We start from the raw sequence: 19,093 nt of genomic DNA, 5'->3' as shown, positions 1-19,093 counted from the left end.
AAAAGGAGAGTTGAGTTTTCATATTGCCCTTCAGCGGTTGCAGCCAGTCTGTCCTCTCAATGTGTTTGCCTTGAACACCCCTCCCTCTGCCATGCCTCACAGCTCAACAGTCTGAATGTCCTACGAGGATGTGATTGAACTAAGTTATCGTTCTAATCTTCCACCAAGCCGAAAGTTTGACATCAGGTTACCGATAGCCAGTTGCCCGTAAATTGACTACCCTTTGGTCGAGGGCCTCTGAACAAAATATAAAACAAAGCCTCCAATGGGTTTCCTCTGCGGGATGTCAAGGGCAGGGAGATACTTTCTTCTGAGAAACTGCAAACATAACTCACGCTATGATTGGGCTGCACCTGATAGATGTCCCTGTGCCTTCTGACCTGTGATAAAATAACAACTGAGAACCACAGTAAAAATGTTCATATGTAGTGTTAATACCATCATAGTACAAATGATGTAATGAGCAACTTTGGACGTAACAATTTGGAGCAATATGCTCCAGTTCAGGGCTGAGAAAAGCTTTGTTTTTTACTTGTCTGTGGAGTTTCATCTCTGTCTTGAGGCTGAGCATCATCTGCAGAGGGGGAGCTTTAGGTAACACATGGAAGATTTTCTGGGGTGTATTTCTATCCTTATAAGGCTGTTGAGGGTATAGTGTCAAGTTACAGCACTTGTGGGATTATCCAGCGCTTCTGGATAAAGTATGAGTGACTTCAAACTTTCATCAAGGTGTAAAGCAAATGCTTGCTATTTCTGAAGAAGAGTGAGCACGCACGAGCTACCTCTTCAGACCAGCCGGCTACCATTAGAAACTCACGTCTGGCTTACTGCTATTCTAACGTAGTGCCTGTTTAAAAACACTTCAAGTTTTCAAGAATCCACAAATAAGAAGAAAGTATGAAGATTTCAACAGAATAGAAGTGATTCACTATTTTTTTTCTTTAAATTTTTAAAAAAGAAAATAATTCCATCAGGGATATTTTGAAAGATTTATTTCATTTATTTATGTGTATACATGTCTATGTGATTGTCTGCACACGTGTGTGTGTGTGTGTGTGTGTGTGTGTGTGTGTGTGTGTGTGCCTTTGCCCACCTGAAAGCCAGAAGAGGACATTAGATCCTTTGGATCTAGAGTTGCAGGTCTTTTCAGGGCGCCCAAATTGTCACACAAGTTCTGAAATCTCAATTCCAGTCCTCATGATTGCACAAGAACAATGTGTTCCTAAGTTCCTAAGGACTGAGCCATCTTTGCAGTCCCTGACCGGGGACTGTTTTATTTCTAATTGTGGTGTGTGGTGTGTGTGTGTGTGTGTGTGTGTGTGTGTGAACCTGTAGAGACCAGAAGATGATGCTGGATTCCCTAGAACTGGAGTTACAGGACACCTAGTGTGGGTTCTGGGAACCAAACTTGGGTCCTCTGAAGAGCTGCACCCACTTTTAACTTCTGAGCCATTTTGCTCCCTGGTTAGGAATTCTTAAACTAGATTATTGAAAAGAAGTAGAACATGTCTTAAATGACTAAACACATCATCCTGGAGTCTGAAACTCCAAATCATACTTTTGGAAGGGAGAATTCTAGGCCATTTGTTCCAACGCCTTCATATTCCAGAATTGGGACGTGAAATCTGCAAGACTGAAGTTACTTGTCTAAGATCACACAGAGAGCTAGGCAGACAGGAGAAATCAGAGATAATGTTTCTCACACTCAGTCCTTTCTGCCCCACATCACACAGTCTCTGGGTTGTGTGCTAGACAGTACAAGCCATCAACGGTGGCAGATGGGTTCAATGATGAGTAATGGGTTCCAAGGACAAAGGATACACCCTCCAAATGATCAGTGTTAGAAGCAGGAAAGTCGACTGCCTCCCACTGAAGGAGAGAGTTTCAGTATACACAATGCACTATAAAAAAAGAAGAGTGTTAAAAACAAACAAACAAAAAAAAAAGAGTGAAGCTACTTTTGCAAAGGTTACAAAGTCACACACTCGGATGGCTCGCTCACAATAGCGTAGCTGTAAGAAAGTGTCACTGTGTTTATTGCGTGTCAGAAGCTGTGCCTTTCTAGAAAGTGTATGGGAACCCTGCCCCATCCTCAGCATTTCCTACAATGCCCCTCTTCATCTCCAGGAAGATGCCCCTGGATGCTGCTGGTGACGCCCTGGCTGGCCCCAGCCTCTCACTGCAGGGCCTGTCAGAAGTCATTAGACACTGACTTCTTTGACTAATGTTGCAGCTGATCGTCTGCTTCGGGTTCAGACACTGCAAATGACGCAGAAGCATCCTCCCTGCTCACCAACTGTGAAATGGCTAAGGGGGCTTACGAGCCAGAAATCAGAAGAAATGTATTTCCAATAAGATTTGACAATGATTGCAAGCTCACGATGGCAAACCTGACTTTTTACCTTTCCTGGGTTTATTATTGTGCCAGTAAAAATCTGTATTGTTTTTTTTCTTCAAAGCAAAGCAGTGAACTGAGATTAGAGCCAAACTTTTGTTATGAAATGGCACAATCCAGGGCTTCTCTGGGGCATGTATAACAAAGTTCTAGGTGTGCTGCCTTTTTATAGTGATCAATGGGGAAAGAAGTTGAAAACTGTGCCCTGGGCAGGGGACTCATAATGTCTTGTTTGCAGACAATCTGCTGGCTGTCCTTTATGGCTTTAAGGATGATGTTTGATCTAAGTAGGCTTATTCTGACTCTTCTAGTTCTCTGAGATTTGTGGGGGAAAAACAGGCGGAAGCATTTAAATGTGACTAAACGGTGGCAGTTTTGTTCTTTCCTGTCTCCAAATGTCCTTGATGACTATGTATCTGCAGAGGAACTGGATGGGGAAAAGAGCCATGCCTCGTGATTAGAAGCTGTTACACTGAGATGGACAAATTCACCTTGTTGCCCCATAAGACACACTCTTGGCTGGCAGGTGGGAGCTGCAGATCTTACCTCAACTCAACTTACAGCTTGTTTATGGAGCTTCCTGGTGAGCATGTGGCTAGCTTCCCAAGGGAATAGTTTCCAGTCAGGAAAGTTATTTAAGGGAGCCGGGTCAGGATTTCTCAACAGTGGCTCTACTGACATTTTAGGCCAGATAATTCTTTGTTATGGGGTGTATGGTGTAACTCGGAACTAGCAACCCTCCCCTGACTATAACAACCGGAAGTGTTCTCAGATGTTGACAGATGTCCCTCCATCTGAGAAAGGCTAGGTTAGACAAGCATGAAGGGAAAGTACCACATAGAACCTTCCATCCCTCCTTCAAGGTAAGCTTTTTTCGTTTCCATCTACACCCTAGGTTCAGGGAAATGAAGGACTTGACACATGACACTCAGTCTGTTAGAGAGCCTGCCATCACCTGTGGTATTTGGAGGAAAGCTGAACACTCAGAGGGAGATTTGATTAATGCCTGCACGAGCGCCCTCCATAGCCTTATTAGTGCTAGTGAGTCTGTCCATGGCCTGGTCTATGCCTCCTGAGGAGGAGGATTCTGCCTGCGATGCCGATGCCGAACCAGCTAAGGAAGAAAGAGCGGGTGGGGGAGGGCGGCGAACGGTGAAAGGAAAATAATTTTTAAATGCCACTAAATGTGAATTTTGAAAAGAATTGGGGGACTGGGGTGGCTTTCTCAGTAAAGTTCTTTTCTTAAAAATATGTGGACCTGAGTTCAAGTCCCAGAACCCGTGCCAAATTACTACTGGCCATGCGCCTGTAGCTCCAACCCTGGAGGCAGGTAAGGGAGGAGCTCACTGTCACTGGCCACTTGTTTTCATAATTGGTGAGCTCCAGGTCAATGAGAGATCTTGTCTCCGATGAGGTGGATGGCATTCCTGGGGTGGTCCTCTGGTCTCCACATGCATAAACTGTCATATACATATACAACATACACACATGCATAAAAATAACAATTAGCATGAATTGACATTTTTGCATAGGCTTCCCATTTCAAGTGAGCTGCATCCTAGACCTGATTTTTTTTAATGACGGCTGCTTTGGGTTGTTTCCCCATAGAAACAATGGTGGTGAGGGTTACCAGCAGGACCAGGGGCTTATTTAAATCTCAGGTCATTTCCTGGGTGACCTGGTAGCACTGATTTGAGCTGTCCATGCTCAGTGATACGTGAGGAGAGAAAAGAAACATGTCTTGTGTCCTTTCCCTAGACACAGGAACAAGTGCACCCAGTTTCAAGCCACAGGGAACACAGGGGCTCTGGCTTGGTCATGAACGTGGGGGACCTTGGCCAAGCTCATCAAGCTGCCCTGAGATGAGAGAGACAGACACTGCGGTTACTCAGAAAGTGCTGTTTTAGCACTAGTTTCTTGGAATAGGATAAAAAGCTGTAATGAGTGACCAGCCTGGCTTCTCCAACAACAAATAAATCATAATCGAACTGATAAGTTGTGATTTGAGTTTTCACTTATCAACTAACACTGGAATTACTTGCTCTCCATTACTAGATAAGCTTTAAGCAGATGTTCCTGTTGGATACTGCTGTGTCTTCATTCCCTGGCAAAACCTTTCTTTCTTCAGTGGTTCCATTCATTCTCATTTCAGGACAGCTGTTCAGGCTGTCCTGGACCCACCCCTGTCCTTCTTTTCAAATGTAGATTGATGTCCTCTTCATATGAGTTTCTTAATGAATCTTCAAATTCTTGTTGTATTTTCTCCAGAATTCTCAAAAATACCTAAAATTGCTTCATCATTGATTTCATTACAAATTATCTTCCATTCCTCCAAACACAGGGTTGGCTGTACAGGGCCAGGGACAGTTTTAGAATAGGTTTCAGCACCTAGAGAAAACTCTAACTTCTGGAAGGTTCTCAAATTTCTCTAATGACACAGAGTCGTTGGGCTGTGTCTTTATTCCCTTACATAGATTCATCACACTGCACAATGTATAAGGTCAATGAAATGGTCTTTACGATGTGATTTTATAACTAGTCACCATTGGGAATGGAATGTTCTGGAAGAACTCTTTGCATGGTACCACCAGTCACTAGTTCTAAAAGTTTGGACAATATGAAAAAAGTGGTAACAAGAGGGAGTTAAGTTAGCAAAGTGTCACCTTTCCCAGTGTCCCATCTGCTGTGACCCACTCGCCTCTTTTCTACAACTCTTCCACACTGCCAGATACATAAGCTGACTCTTCCCACTTTGGTGACGTGGAGTTGACACAGCAGCATAGCAGATAAGCATTTCTCTTTCTTCAACCTCATGAGCTTCACTGACTGTATATCTGGAAGGCAAGAAGACTTCTTCATCCCCGAGGGCACAGCACACCTAGGGACTCCCTGTTCCCACTTCTCTGACCTGTGCTGGTAGATTGTAACCATCCAGGCTATAGATACGTGCCCACCATAGTCACAACACGAGTCTATTCAGATTTCCACAGATGCTGCTAGAACCCATGCATCTTCTTCCTGCTGTGTCTTGTAAAAACAGTCCCACTCTGGTTTTAGACTTTCGCAAGCGTGGCAGAATACCTACCATAGGCTAAACGAGGAAGTATGTTTGGGGCCATGTTTTTAGAGGCAAGACAGAGCAGAGAAATCCACATCATGGAGGCCAGGAAAGAAGAAGGAATGCCTTCACTAAAGGGCTTTCTCTTTCTCCTTGTTTATTCCATTACAGGCCTTACTTAGTCTGTGGGATGAAGCTACTCTTGTTCAAGGTTGGTCAGGCCCTGCTAGTCCATCCTCTCTAGAGATGCCCTCTCACACACAGGCAGGCTACACTCACACACACACACACACACACACACACACACACACACACACACACAGACCTATGCTCTCACACACACCCAGGCTACACTCTCACATACACACACCCGGGCTATGCTCTCACACACACCCAGGCCTATGCTCTCACACACACCTGGGTCTAGACTTACTAATCTCTTAGATGCCCCTTAATGGGATTAAGGTGACAAAATTAATTATCACAGTAGTTTGTCACAATGAATATAAACACTTCTATTTTCCATAGAATTCATAATTCCATGTTATTTTCTACTTCAAGTCCTGGCTTTTTCTTTTTACTTTAATAAGAACTTCTGACTCCCTCTGTTCTGCATTCTTCTTAGATTTCCCCCATATGCATGGCTCTTCTCCTGAGCTTATGTTCCTGGGACAGAGAAACCCATCATAGACCAGATCCTCCACAAGATACGCAGTGTGGCTCTTGTGTCCTTCAATGATTCCCTGCTTGACAGAAGATGAACCATGGCTTTACAGCTGCCTATGTGGCTCATGGTTCTGGGGTAACTGTTAAAACAAATACCAAATTCTCTCAAGCCATAGATAAAGTTGGTTGTCTTCCTTTTGGGGAGGGAACTCCTGCCAGGTTGCTCCCAGAGGCTGGTAAGCAGAGTAAGACTACTTGTTGTATAGTGTGCAGACTACATGATATGATGTATGGAGTCACAAGAACTGAGTGACAGCTTTTAACTTTCCTCTTTAGTGAGGAAATTAAATACAGAGCTCTCCTGCCTGTGTGCTGGGATATGGAACAGTCATGGAGGAACTAAGGCCTACTTCTCAATCTTCTTCTGAGTTTGAGGCTGGGCACATGCCTCTAGTTCCAGCAGTTCAAGAGGCTAAGGCAGGATTGCTTGAACCCAGAGTATGAGGCCAGCTTAGCAAACAGAGTGAGATCCCTTCTCACAGAAGGGGCAGAGGGATGAGCAAAAAGAAGAGGGAACGCTTGAGTTAGTGTTCGCCCAGGAGACCATATCCACCACCATGAAGAAGCCACATGTAACAAACTAAGAACACGAGAGATCTTCACTGTGTAAGCCCAGCTTATGCCCTCGAGAATCCAGTTGCATCAGTCCAAAGTCTGGACTAGTGGGCAATATATAAAAGCTCTCAGTGTTGCAAACAAGTCACCATTGTAAGATTCCTAAGCTTTAAAATAGTTCTGGGGTCACAGTTGTTGGTTTATTTGCGGCGCTCTTACCCAGTGAGGAAACGTCATGAAACAGGACAGAATCCACTAACAAGAGTTTTATTAAGATAAGGGAGAGAGACAGATGTGCACAGGCCTGTGGAAAGACATGTGAGTGCAGTGGGGCCGGGAATCATGGCACCGACTTATAAAGGCTGGGCTGCGCCTGCGCACACAGGCCCATGTGGCTATTCCACACATGCACGTAGATCACATGGTTGCGCTGCGTGCTTTACGCAACCACGCAAAACCACAGGGTCCTGGTCATGCGAGACGTTTTGACCCAGAAATGTCTAGGCAGAAGTGGCTAGGTCCCGCCGGGCATATGTGACCATGCCCAACCGTGGGGGCTTGTTGTGAATCCATATCAACAGTGACAGTTTTTATTTTAAAAAAAAAAAAAAAGCAAATGAACTATTTTGGGCGCACAATAGTCAGCCTTTAATTTGAGATTCTAGAATGTCATCTAGAAATATGTGGACCAAAATAAAGCTCCTTAGAGTCTCTTCCTACATGTCTTTGTGTATCAGTCCAACAAGGTTTTTTACAAATTTAAAAAAAACTCAAAGGTTCTATCTCATGCCTCAGAGTAGGCTCTGTGAAGTCACCTCAGGTCAAAGCAATGAACTGTCAGCTGTGAGAATGGGACAAAAAGAATGTCCTAAGGTTTCTGCGGAGCTTCATTGAGAGGCCGAAAAATGAGAATCAAGGCTACTGATCATGTGCTATATATTCCAAAATTGCCAAGGGAGGGCCAGAGATGCGGCTCAGGAGGCGGACGGCTTGCTGTGCAAGTGTGAGGACCTGGGTTTAGATCCTCGCACCCACACCACTCAAAGCCAGACATGGTGTGTGTGTGTGTGTGTGTGTGTGTGTGTGTGTGTGTGTGTGTGTGTAAGTGCAGTATGTTAGTTATTTTGCGGTGCTCTTACCCTGCGAGGAAATGTCATGAAACATGACAGAATCCACTAACGGGAGTTTTATTAAGATAAAAGGACAGACAAGTGCTCAGGCCTGCGGAAGAGACACATGTATGGAGAAGAAGAAGGAAGCCGGGAATACGGTGCCGGCTTATAAAGGCTGGGTGGCGCATGCGTACACAGGTCGATGTGGCTACTCCACGATGCACGTAGATCACATGGTTTCGTTGTGCACTCTTATGCAACCATGCGAAGCCACGGGGTCCTGGTCACTCGAGATGCCTTGGCCTGGAAATGGCTATTTTGACAGAACTGGCTAGGCTGAAGTGTCTAGGTCCGCCGGACGTGTCCAACCGTGGGGGCGTGTTGTGGATCTATCACAGTATTTACCACACCAAGCCAGATGTGGTGTGTGTGTGTGTAATGCAGTATTCACCACACCAAGCCAGATGTGGTAGTGTGTGTGTGTAATGCAGTATTTACCACACCAAGTCAGATGTGGTGGTGTGTAAGTGCAGTGTTCACCACACCAAGCCAGATGTGGTGGCGTGTAAGTGCAGTATTCACCACACCAAGCCAGATGTGGTAGTGTGTAAGTGCAGTATTCACCACGCCAAGCCAGATGTGGTGTGTGTGTGTAAGTGCAGTATTCCTGAAGCAAGACAGGAGGCAGAGAACTCCAATGAAGCACATGGGCTCTTGCAGGCTGCATGAATATATTATAGAGATTCAGCTGTGTATTAAAGCTATACTTTGACCGACCAAGGTTCCACCAAATGGGAAGCCATTTATCACAGAATATTTGGTGTTATACAGCCTTAATATTCAGCTGCACCTTGCTATGAAATTCTTGTGTGCCCATATACTATAGACCATTTGGCAAACAGTTTAGCTCCTCAGACCTGCTGAACCTCTAGATAACTAACTCCCCTGCTGAGTCTAGGAGACAAGCAGGCTGTAGATGCATAGTTTTATTTCTTGTGCTCAGACCATCCCCTTCCCTCAGGCCTAGGGGCCTGACAGAGAGACTGATTGAGGACAATAGGACTTTTTGTATAACCAGGTGCAGTAAGGACTGGAGTGGAATTCCAGAGGCAGACACAGAACCACATGGCCAGAGGAAGACAGAGGTTCTGTAGAGGGTAAGGCCGATCTCTTGTAGAGTTTATCAGGGCCAGGGGTGAGGAGCCAGGAAGGATAGATGGAGGATAAAGGAACAGAGGACGAAGATGAGGTCAAAAACATAGGAGCTTACTAAAACTATGAAGACAGGAAAAGTAGGCACAGAGAGGAGCTGAATGTGAGGACGGAGCTGAAGCTGTACAGACAGAATTTTGTCATAGAGTAATAAAATCAACGGACAAAAAAGCATGGTGTATGTAGATTCCTTTCCCTCAGATAACCCATGCCAGGCTTAGCATCTTTCCCAGGACTCTGGGAGGAATTTTCTCAGGGCTGGACTTGAGAAAATTCCATTACCTTTAATGGGCCAGCTTAATGTTACACAGTGAGAACAAGAGGCCTCTTCCAAATGAGGAGGAGGTGAAGTCTGGAACCTGTGGCTGTCCTCTGGCCTCCACACATGTGCCGTGGCATGTGTGTACCCAATTCACACACAGGAACACACACACAAAGATGAAAATAAAAGATCAAAATATATTATGTACATTCTTTTTGTTTGTTTTTTGAACACTATTATCATAAAACAATAACAAGTTGGGAAGTTGGCGAGTGAGCTCCCCAATTACGCACAGGACAAAGCATCACACTATAGCTTATCAATAAATGCAGTCATCACTTGTCAATCAAAACTGTTGAAAGCATTTTCAAAGTTTAGAACTTTGTGGACTTCAGGGTTGATGCAGAGCCATGGACAGGTCTTAACATGAGCAGTGTCTTATAAACCACAGGAGAGCTGCTTCTAACGAGGGATCACGATGGCCTCATGGAATTATTTCCCCAATGTTAACTTTGAAGAAATAAAGATGAATGTGACATGGAAGCAGATAGGGAAGGAAACAGAAAGCGAATGGGGGAGGGGCCACAGGAGAGGGCGGTACGGAGACAAACGTGGCCTCTCCTAGTACATAACCCTTCGTGCCAGCATCTGAGGCAGAGCACACCAGGCAGATGTGTGCCCCGCCCCCGCCCCCACCCTCTCAAATGCCATAAAGCGACGTCCTCTGATGCTTTCCTAGAAAATGTGCACAAAGGATTTTCACAGAGGTCTTTGGAGATTTCCTGCGTCCTCATGTGTGTAATAGGTTGGGTCACACAACAATTAAGGAAGAGGAAAGAGAGGATGGTGGTTTCTGTGTTTTCCTCCTCTGACCAGGGAATGAATGGAGCAGGGAATTAAAAAGAGGAAAATGACAGCACACCGATGATGTCAATGCTAAATTAAATTAAGATCATATGTTTGGCTGCGGCAGCTGCAATCTTCTGATTACCAGGGAGATTGCTGGTAATGAAGTACATTTGTAAGAAATATTTTTAGTCTGCGCTATATACACATAACACTGCAAGGCAGGCCTCTCCTATGACAGATTTAGAGAAGGCCCATTGCCTAAATTCATTCTCTTCAAAGAGCTATTTATAGAAAGAACCATGATATTTGAACTACTATGGTAGAACATTCTAATCTGCCTTATATTACCTTAGGTAATAGTCTCCATATTTTAAAATAATGCTGTAAACCATTCAATTATTTATTCACACCTACATTATATAAACGGAAAGGTTTGGAGAATTGGGATGGTGTGAGGGAAAAAAAATTTTTCAAAACTAAGACTTCACTGTCATGGCTCAAAGAGATAGCTGTGAAACAGTCATAGCACAGACAAAAATAAACCAAACCAGAGTGGACCTTTAATAAACAAAAACTTAGACGTTTAAAAAGGATGCATTTTCATCTTCTCTATCATGAAATGCGCCATCCATAAATGTGGACAGACTACCCACTCAGCATGTTCCTCCCCCCATAGGTGCTTCACAGGTACTGTGAGATCGCCACCAACATGGATGATGACCTTAGCCTGGGGAGAGCCTACGAGGTGATCGCCAAGGTCCTGCAGAGGTAAGTTAGCACAGCCTTGGCCTGCTGTCTCTGTGGAGTCACCCAGCTGTGAAGGACTTAAATTGTTTGAGGTCTGTCGCTTTCCATTACTGCCTGCTGAAATTTTAAGCAGTGCCCTTCTTAAGTGACCCTTTGATGGTAAGTTACTTCAAACCAGTGTGGTATTTTTAAAAGATGCATCCAAAGTCGTCTTCGTCTGTTCCTCCATTGGGTTAGCTCCCTTTCGTTTTCTGAGTGATGACCTTGAATGAACCCAAGCAGGAAAAAAATCAGGTCACATCTCATAGGTCAGGGCTGCAGAGAACCTGTACCAGGCAGTGAGTCTCGATGTTGTGACTCGCCTAGCCTCTGCTAAGTTCCTCAGCAAGAGTTTCCATTTGAACTTCCACCACACTCCTTTCATTAAGCAAACCTGGATTAACAGCTGGGTGCAAACCAACACTCCCAACATCTCATTTGAAACAGAAAAGTTAATGAAAATCTCTAGAGCAGCTTCTGATTCGGCCTTTGGTGGAAACTTGCTGGTTGCCCCTCACTTCCTGTATTGCAGCCAGTGCGATCTGGTTCACCATTCGCTATAGAGCGTGACTGTGTGGCAGCCACTCACAACACCAAAATCCATCAAACGCACAGTCTTGTTTTTTCCAGTATGTTAGCTTAGAGCCAAATATAGCTTGTTAATAATAATAATAATAGTGGCAAGTGTAAAATTTGTTACACTGTAACTTCTTCATATTTGTCTTCCATTGTAAACATATTGGATATATACAGGGCAGTCTGAAAAGGTGGCGGTGTTGTTGAAAGGCATTTAACATTTATTTGCTACATGAACTAAAAGTAGAATCATTACATAAATATCACTACTAATATAAGAATCACTTCTTAAAATGCTAATACAAATGAAATGGAAGGTGGCCTATAAAATATCAGTTAAAACCTGGTCGTTGTTAGACAAATATCTTAGGAGAAGGTGTACTGTTGAGAATGTGGATGTTTACTGGAGAGAGCCAGGGCCAGCCACACGTAAGGAAAGCGAGCAACCTGGAAGTGGACCCTCCCAATATGCATGGTGAGCAGTCCCCAGCAGACCCACCAGCTGCCTCTTGAAAGCTCTGCTCTCCAAACAGCAGCTAAGATGAGATTGGCTAGTATTCAACTTAATATCTGTCTGGTCGTACGGACCCTGTGCATGTCTTTGGCCAGTTCATTTCACTAAATCACCTGCCTCTGATATCATCATTGGTGCAAATCAGTAGAAAACAGTTGGGCTTTTGTGGGGGTTTTGTTGTTGGTTTTGTTTTGTTATTTGTTTTTTCTTTTATTTTATATGCATGCATGTTTTATATATGTGCATGTCTGTGCATGATGATGCCTGGTGTCCACAGGAGTCAGAATAGGAGGAGATCAGATGCTCTGGCACTAGAATTAGAGGTGGTTGTCAGCCATCATGTGGGTACTGGGAATTGAACCCATGGTCCTCTGGAATAGTATTCAAGTGCTCTAATTGTTGGGCCATCTCTCCATCCCCTAGAAAATAGTTGAATTCCTCATCTCACTTTGTAGTGATAAGCCTGATCTAAGTTCACACAGTAATATTAATGTGTCCCTTCACATGCTCGTAAAGTAATTCTTATAAAAGGAAATTTTCATAACATTCCACATGGCTAGAGAGAGAAAACTCTCGAGGGAATGGTTTCCCTTACAACCTTTTCTGAGCATTTGCCCTGTCACAAGATGATGTCATGGCGGCCTTTGGTTACTGATGGCTCTCGTATTTATTTTTGAAACTTCTGGACACTTGAGGTTGGCTTGAAATTATCTGCAAAGGTTCACTGCATGTTTCATCTGAGATATTTCAGTATGTACCTCAGAATGGGAATTCTTGATCTGTCCCGTCAACACTAAGGGCAAAGATGAATGATAATTTGGTGAATTCTGACACAGATGACCCAATGTGTCTGAGGTAGGGAAAGCCATAGCTGTGCATGCCAGGCCAGGAGGTAGCAAGTTTTTCTTAGGAATGGGGAAAATCCGTTTCTTATATTCTCGGCAACACTGCAAACAGAGCCGTGAAAGTGCCCAATCAGGAAAGGGCTTGTTGTGAAATCATACAGACCTATGCTCAGATCTCCAGGATCCCGTAAAGGGCAGCATGGTTGTTTATGCTGTAATCCCAGTGCAGGAGAGGCCAGGACAGGCGCATCCCTGGGGCTTGCTGGAAAGCTAGTCTAATTGATGAGCTCCAGGTTCTGTAAGAGACCCTGTCTCAGGCCGGGCAGTGGTGGTGCACGCCTTTAATCCCAGCACTCGGGAGGCAGAGGCAGGCGGATCTTTGTGAGTTCGAGGCCAGCCTGGGCTACCAAGTGAGTTCCAGGAAAGGCGCAAAGCTACACAGAGAAACCCTGTCTCGAAAAACCAAAAAAAAAAAAAAAAAAAAAAAAAAAAAAAGAGAGACCCTGTCTCAAAAAAAAAAAAGAAAAGAAAGAAAGAAAGAAAGAAAAGAAAAAAAGAAAAGAAAATAGTGTGTTGATGCTGGCAGTGGTGGTGACACACGCCTTTAATCCCAGTACCCGGGAGGCAGAGCCAGGCAGACCTCTGTGAGTTCAAGGCCAGCCTGTGCTGCAGAGCAAGTTTCAGGATAGCCAGGGCTACACAGATGAACGCTGTCTCAAAGGCAAAAAAATTGTGTGGAGAGTAATCAAGAAAGACTCCTAATATTATCTTCTGGTGCTGTGCGCACGCGCGCACGCGCACACACACACACACACACACACAACACACACACACACACGAGAGAGAGAGAGAGAGAGAGAGAGAGAGAGAGAGAGACAGAGACAGAGACAGAGACAGAGACAGAGACAGACAGAGACAGAGACAGAGAGACAGACAGAGACAGAGACAGACACACACACAGAGAGAAACAGATCCACATTTTACTTTTATGCCAATAAAACTAATTACATTTATAGGAATTGCCTTTCACTAAAGTATGGTAAAGCTCTCATTGATTTGTGCGTCCTTAATTTTGTAATGTTGTATAGGATGCAGGAGGGTACAGGGATGCTTCCTCTGAAGCCATAGGAGAAAATAAGCCAGGTCGTGACCTTCCCAGTGTGGAGCTGCCATTTTGCAGCATTGGCTCATAGGAGCATTCAGGGGAGCATGGCCTTGGTCAAGGATGTAATCTATGGACATTTCTTCAGTGTTCAAAACAAAACATTCTGGACCACAACAGCACTGGCTATTTGGAAAGCTTTGATTAAAATCAAGTCTATTAAACTGTCCAAACCTTTACAGGTTTTGTGGTCATTTTTAAGAAAATGTTGCTTTGAGGAGTTAATATTAACTTTAACAAGCACACCCACCCATGTGCAAACACACACAAGTACATACATGTCAACCCCACTCACAGTCCTCAACTGTTCTTCTGGACTAGCAGGTATCACACAAAAGGTAACAGGCAAAATAGGAAAAATTATGGCAGTGGTGTCTGAGAAATAAATCAAGTTGTGTTAGGAGGAAACTTAGCATTCCTCCTAAATCTCTTCTTCCTAACCTGAGTGATGCACCAGGTTCCCTAATGCAGCCCTATCTCTATAACCATATTTTATCTCTTTAAAGGAAATGGAAGAGGTTAGCCATGTCTAGGATAAGTGCATGTCTAAGGCCATCAGCTGAGAGTACCTGGAAGGAGTATAAGCCAGAAGCTCTAAAAGAATTGGTTACAAGAATTTATACTAAGCCTTCCCTGGGAAACACACATTCTCTCAGGTTTGGGGATACAGAGTTACCCTTTGATGCTGCTCAAGCCAGACCTGGCGTGACTTATTCAGGGAGGCTTCAGTAGTGGACATTTTTTTCTATCAGTGTGAACAATATACACTGCATAAGGGCTTAAGAGGAGCGAGAGAGGGTAAGCATTTCCTCCCTACTTGAAGTAGTACTGAAGAGAAGAACTGAGTCTGAAAGGGTCTTATGACACTACCATAAATGTCATTTGTGATTCATAAAGAAAAAGTGAGCTGAGAAATTACCAAGTAAATATTACTATTAGATGATGATTTCGGAGAGAGATGGTTCAAGTGCATGCAATTTTCCTTATGGAATATGTATGTTTGTGTATTCTCATTTACAAATTCACTTGTTGAAATGCCACAGCTCTACATAATCAGGAAAACTACTTAAAAGGACCTAAAAAACAAGAACCCCACCCAGCTGTGTTCACGATGCACTGGTCACAGCAAGCCCACTTCTGGGTTTACTCCGTGCCCATTGTCAATTTCCTCACACACTTGAGTGAAATGATTCCCTGGAAAACTTTCCACAGTGGAGATCTTCAAATCAATCCCAACAAAGTTTCCAGTGTGAAAATTACCTTTCCGTTATAGCTGAAGATTAATTTCTTCTTGCTTGAGAGAAATGACATGCCCTAGTAATTTTCATATATTCTCTAAAATGGAGCATTCAGGCTTCCATGTGAAATTTGCTAAAAATGACCAAAAAAAAAAAGACCAACAGAAGCGTTTCTATTAATTCATGGAATTAAGAATCGCCTTTTACGTTTTCTCCCGCCACTGATCCCATTTGCCTTATTACTCTCATCTGTGGCCCACAAACTTGGCGGTACAATCAGCAAACCCCTCGGTGGCTGCTCCATCTCTGCTCTATTTGATTTCTTCTCTCTGAGTAAATGATTAAGTTTTCATGCATTGGTTCAACCAAAATCTATGCTCAGTCAACCACATCCTTTATTGATTACTTCTTCAGCAAACACTAGGCCAAGTGTGATCTACATAATTGGACAGTTGTCAGGGGACGGGGACGTTAACAGTCCTGTTTTCCCAGTTGGAAACTGGAATCACCTTGATACACAAATATTCTGCCCCGTTTCATTCTCATTGTTTGGACCGAGGAGTCCTGGTCCTCAGAATATATGTTTTTAACTCTCTAAGGTCCGGTTGAATGAATTCAATGATTATACCATACAATCTGCTGTTGAAGGCGCACCTGTGCACTGCGTGTAGGGAAACTGGAATTAATGTTTGTCTAACATTTAACCTTGTCTTTGAACTTACATAAATAATCTGTAGCCTTTCTCTAGGAAGAAATTGTTTTTCCCCCTCTCCCAAGGACAAACTAGCTTCTAAATCTGTTGTTAGTGTCCACATTTGGAGGTTTTCTTTCCACGCTGTTGTTTATATTCTAGTTGCTGGGTAGACAGTACAAACTGAGGGTGGGAGAGCAGCGTCTAACTCACGACGAGAAGATTTTCCCCAGCATTGCTTTAGAGCAAGTCCAGGATAATTCTTGGTGCTTGGGAAATCTGTTGCATCTCGGGGGGCTGGAGAGAAGATCAAAACACCCCATAACCACTGTATTTATACCATTTTGTTTTTTTCTACCAAACTTCTTTTTGTACTGCTGCTTGAGTGTGATATGATTTAACCCAGCAGGCCAAACCTAATGTATACTGTACTTCTATCCAAAACATACCCACTTGTTAAAGAACATTAAACATAAACAAGCTTTGGTGAGTCTATTTAGCTAAATACCAAGAATGAATTTTCCCTCTGGCTTTAAAGTGGTATGTAAAGATGTCTCATTCTTTTCCTGGGACGTTAAAGTACAGAAAAAAGCTTGAAATGTTAACAACAGTTTGATAAAATATTCTTAGCCCTAAAAATATTATTGTACTCTCTATTTTGGTTTTATTTATTAGTATTTTATTTATTGGCTTATATGCTTTATTTATTTTATCAATATTTAATACTCATTTTCCCAGGTACCATTCAGCCTCCTGCACTTTTACATTCATAGCCTCTCTTTTAATTGTTGTTACATATATGTGTGTGCACATGTATGTATAGATATATATTCCTAAATACACAAATACAACCTGCACAGTTTGTGTTAGCAATCCCAGATAAAGAGATACACATAACTAAGAACTGCTAAAAGCTGGAGAAAGTCTTCCCCAGAGAAAAGCATACCAATTGATTATCTAATACCAACTGATCTTCCCTGAAAATTATACATACAAACAAATATTTAAGTTAAAACAGTTAGCAGCCCTCTCTTTATATTTTAATATATGTTCCATGGGCAGCATAACTTTTCTAGAGAATTGATCTATACCTCACTCTGGAAGAGAAGCCATGATTTTGGCATGAAAAATGATACATATGGAATTATGAAAGGCAGTAATCACAACTTTGGGGAACATGAAATTCCATTTTATTTCTGCTCTGTAGAGTATGGGTTTACCAAAAAGAAAGAAGAAAGAACAGATTTGATAGGCTCTGATAGCCGGGGCTTTGTGAGTCTGTAGGCAGAGCATTCACTAAAATCTCACATTCAGTTTATCACATCGTGGGGATTTTCCCAGTGGATGCTTAGCTACACTGCGCTTGTCTCTCATGGCACACAGTCTCTGTCACTTCACGGCGGTCATTGTTGAATCCCTGCTGGGTACCCAGCTGCTCACTTACACAGCTTCCACCTCAGAGCTCTTTAGAGTCATGTTAAAAATGAAGAAATGGGAGTTTTTTCTCTAGGTCTATAACTTTAATATCATCAAAATTGTTTTTCCAAGAGAACAAAAGAAGAACAAAATGAGAATATGACACTTAGTGTCCTGTCATGATTCAGGATTTTAAGTTCTGGAAATTGTTGGTGTTTTTGGAATTCAGCTTCCCATTCCTCTTGGCTTGTGGGTGGCTTCATCTCAGCATCCCACTCTTCTCCACAGCCCATTCTTCTCAGCTTGTGGGTGGCTTCATCCCTTTCATTAAATACAAGTCTGCCATTGAGAGGTTAGACTCCGTCAACCTAGTTACTCTTTCAAGAATAACTGTTTCAGCTACTTTTCTACTGCACACCAGAAGCCATTGGTCCACTGCCTGTTCAGCTGCCTTTGAAGAAAGAGGCACTGTACCTTTTCCAGATTGCAAAGGCCACTTCAGGGATGGTGCCATATTGTCCTGCCCTCAGAGGATGCCTGTTGCTAAAGCCACAACCACACTTGTCTTGGCAAGAATCTGTAGTCCTTTGTTTTGTGTCCTGTCTGTCCATTTTGTCCTGTTTGTCAGCAGTCGATTCTAGGATACTTTGTTGTCCAGTGGCTAACTTTTGCCACAATGAAAGTTAACTCCATATGCAATTTCTTCAATGCCCATATTTTCTCTGAAGTAGATTGGTGCTGCCAGGAGCTGACATGTCTCACAGTCATAAAAAAGAAGATGCTAAGTTATTAAAACATTTTAAATGCCATAATCTGTAGATCTCTGAAAGGTTTTAAGATGACCTGTCTATCTAAAATATATCTGCTCAACCTCAAAAACATACCTAATATAACTACAAGTTGGATTGTAATATCTAACTACTAACTTTCATTTCTTTATATCCTAACAGTTGGTAATAATAACATTTATGGATTAGCAAATTGCATTACATTATTAAATGAACTGTATAAGTACAATATCTTGAACAAGATTAGAAATATACATATAACATTTTCTAACAATCTCAATATATATATAATTTGTATACAATATACAAAAATCCAATCCAATGTAAAGTATTTAAAACTAGTAATTGTCTTTTAAAAGTAGATTGAATAATCTCTCTTTTTATCTATATCATACCTATATCTTATCTTTACTTTTCAGAGTAGATTCAATAATCTATCATTCTATATATCTTGTTTTTGCAAGAACCTTAAATCTAATCTCCATTGTTTAGCCCTTTTCCTAACCATTAACAACAACAACTTGTAACCAACCCTCCTAAACAATGAAAATTATCCCAAACCCAAAAATCATTGAAAGACCAAAAACCACCCGCCCTCACCACCTCTTTGGGAATGTGGGTATTGTATTCTTAAAATTGCTTCCTGCTGGTTGTGGGTGAAGGCATCTTTATTCTGAAAAGAAAAATTTTGGGTTAATTGTCAAGTTCTAGGAAAGGTAGCTATATTATTTGTTGTTCAGTCTCTGCATAATGCCAAAGTTCAGGGCTTATCTCAAGTCCTTGTTCAAGTAGTCTGTGAAACTGGATCATCTCAGCTAGCCAATTTGAAATTGTTCTGAGCAGTTTGTAGTCCAAAGCTGATCTGTAGATGATGTTTGTCAGCTTAGTGGTATTATTGTCCATTTGGA

General features: G+C 42.6%; 1 protein-coding gene across 1 annotated transcript in view; it reads left to right on the top strand.

Annotated features, from left to right (window-relative positions):
• Positions 1 to 19,093, top strand: part of Ttc29 (tetratricopeptide repeat domain 29) — a 200,009-nt gene that overhangs the window by 105,330 nt on the left and 75,586 nt on the right. The window contains exon 9 of the mRNA XM_028892914.2: positions 10,846 to 10,937. Coding sequence (XP_028748747.1) covers positions 10,846 to 10,937 — 92 coding nt within the window. The remainder of the gene's footprint in view (positions 1 to 10,845; positions 10,938 to 19,093) is intronic.

The sequence above is a fragment of the Peromyscus leucopus genome, chromosome 5 (genome assembly GCF_004664715.2).
Source record: "Peromyscus leucopus breed LL Stock chromosome 5, UCI_PerLeu_2.1, whole genome shotgun sequence".
Lineage (NCBI taxonomy): Eukaryota > Metazoa > Chordata > Mammalia > Rodentia > Cricetidae > Peromyscus > Peromyscus leucopus.
This window is presented reverse-complemented; position numbering and strand designations above follow the sequence as displayed.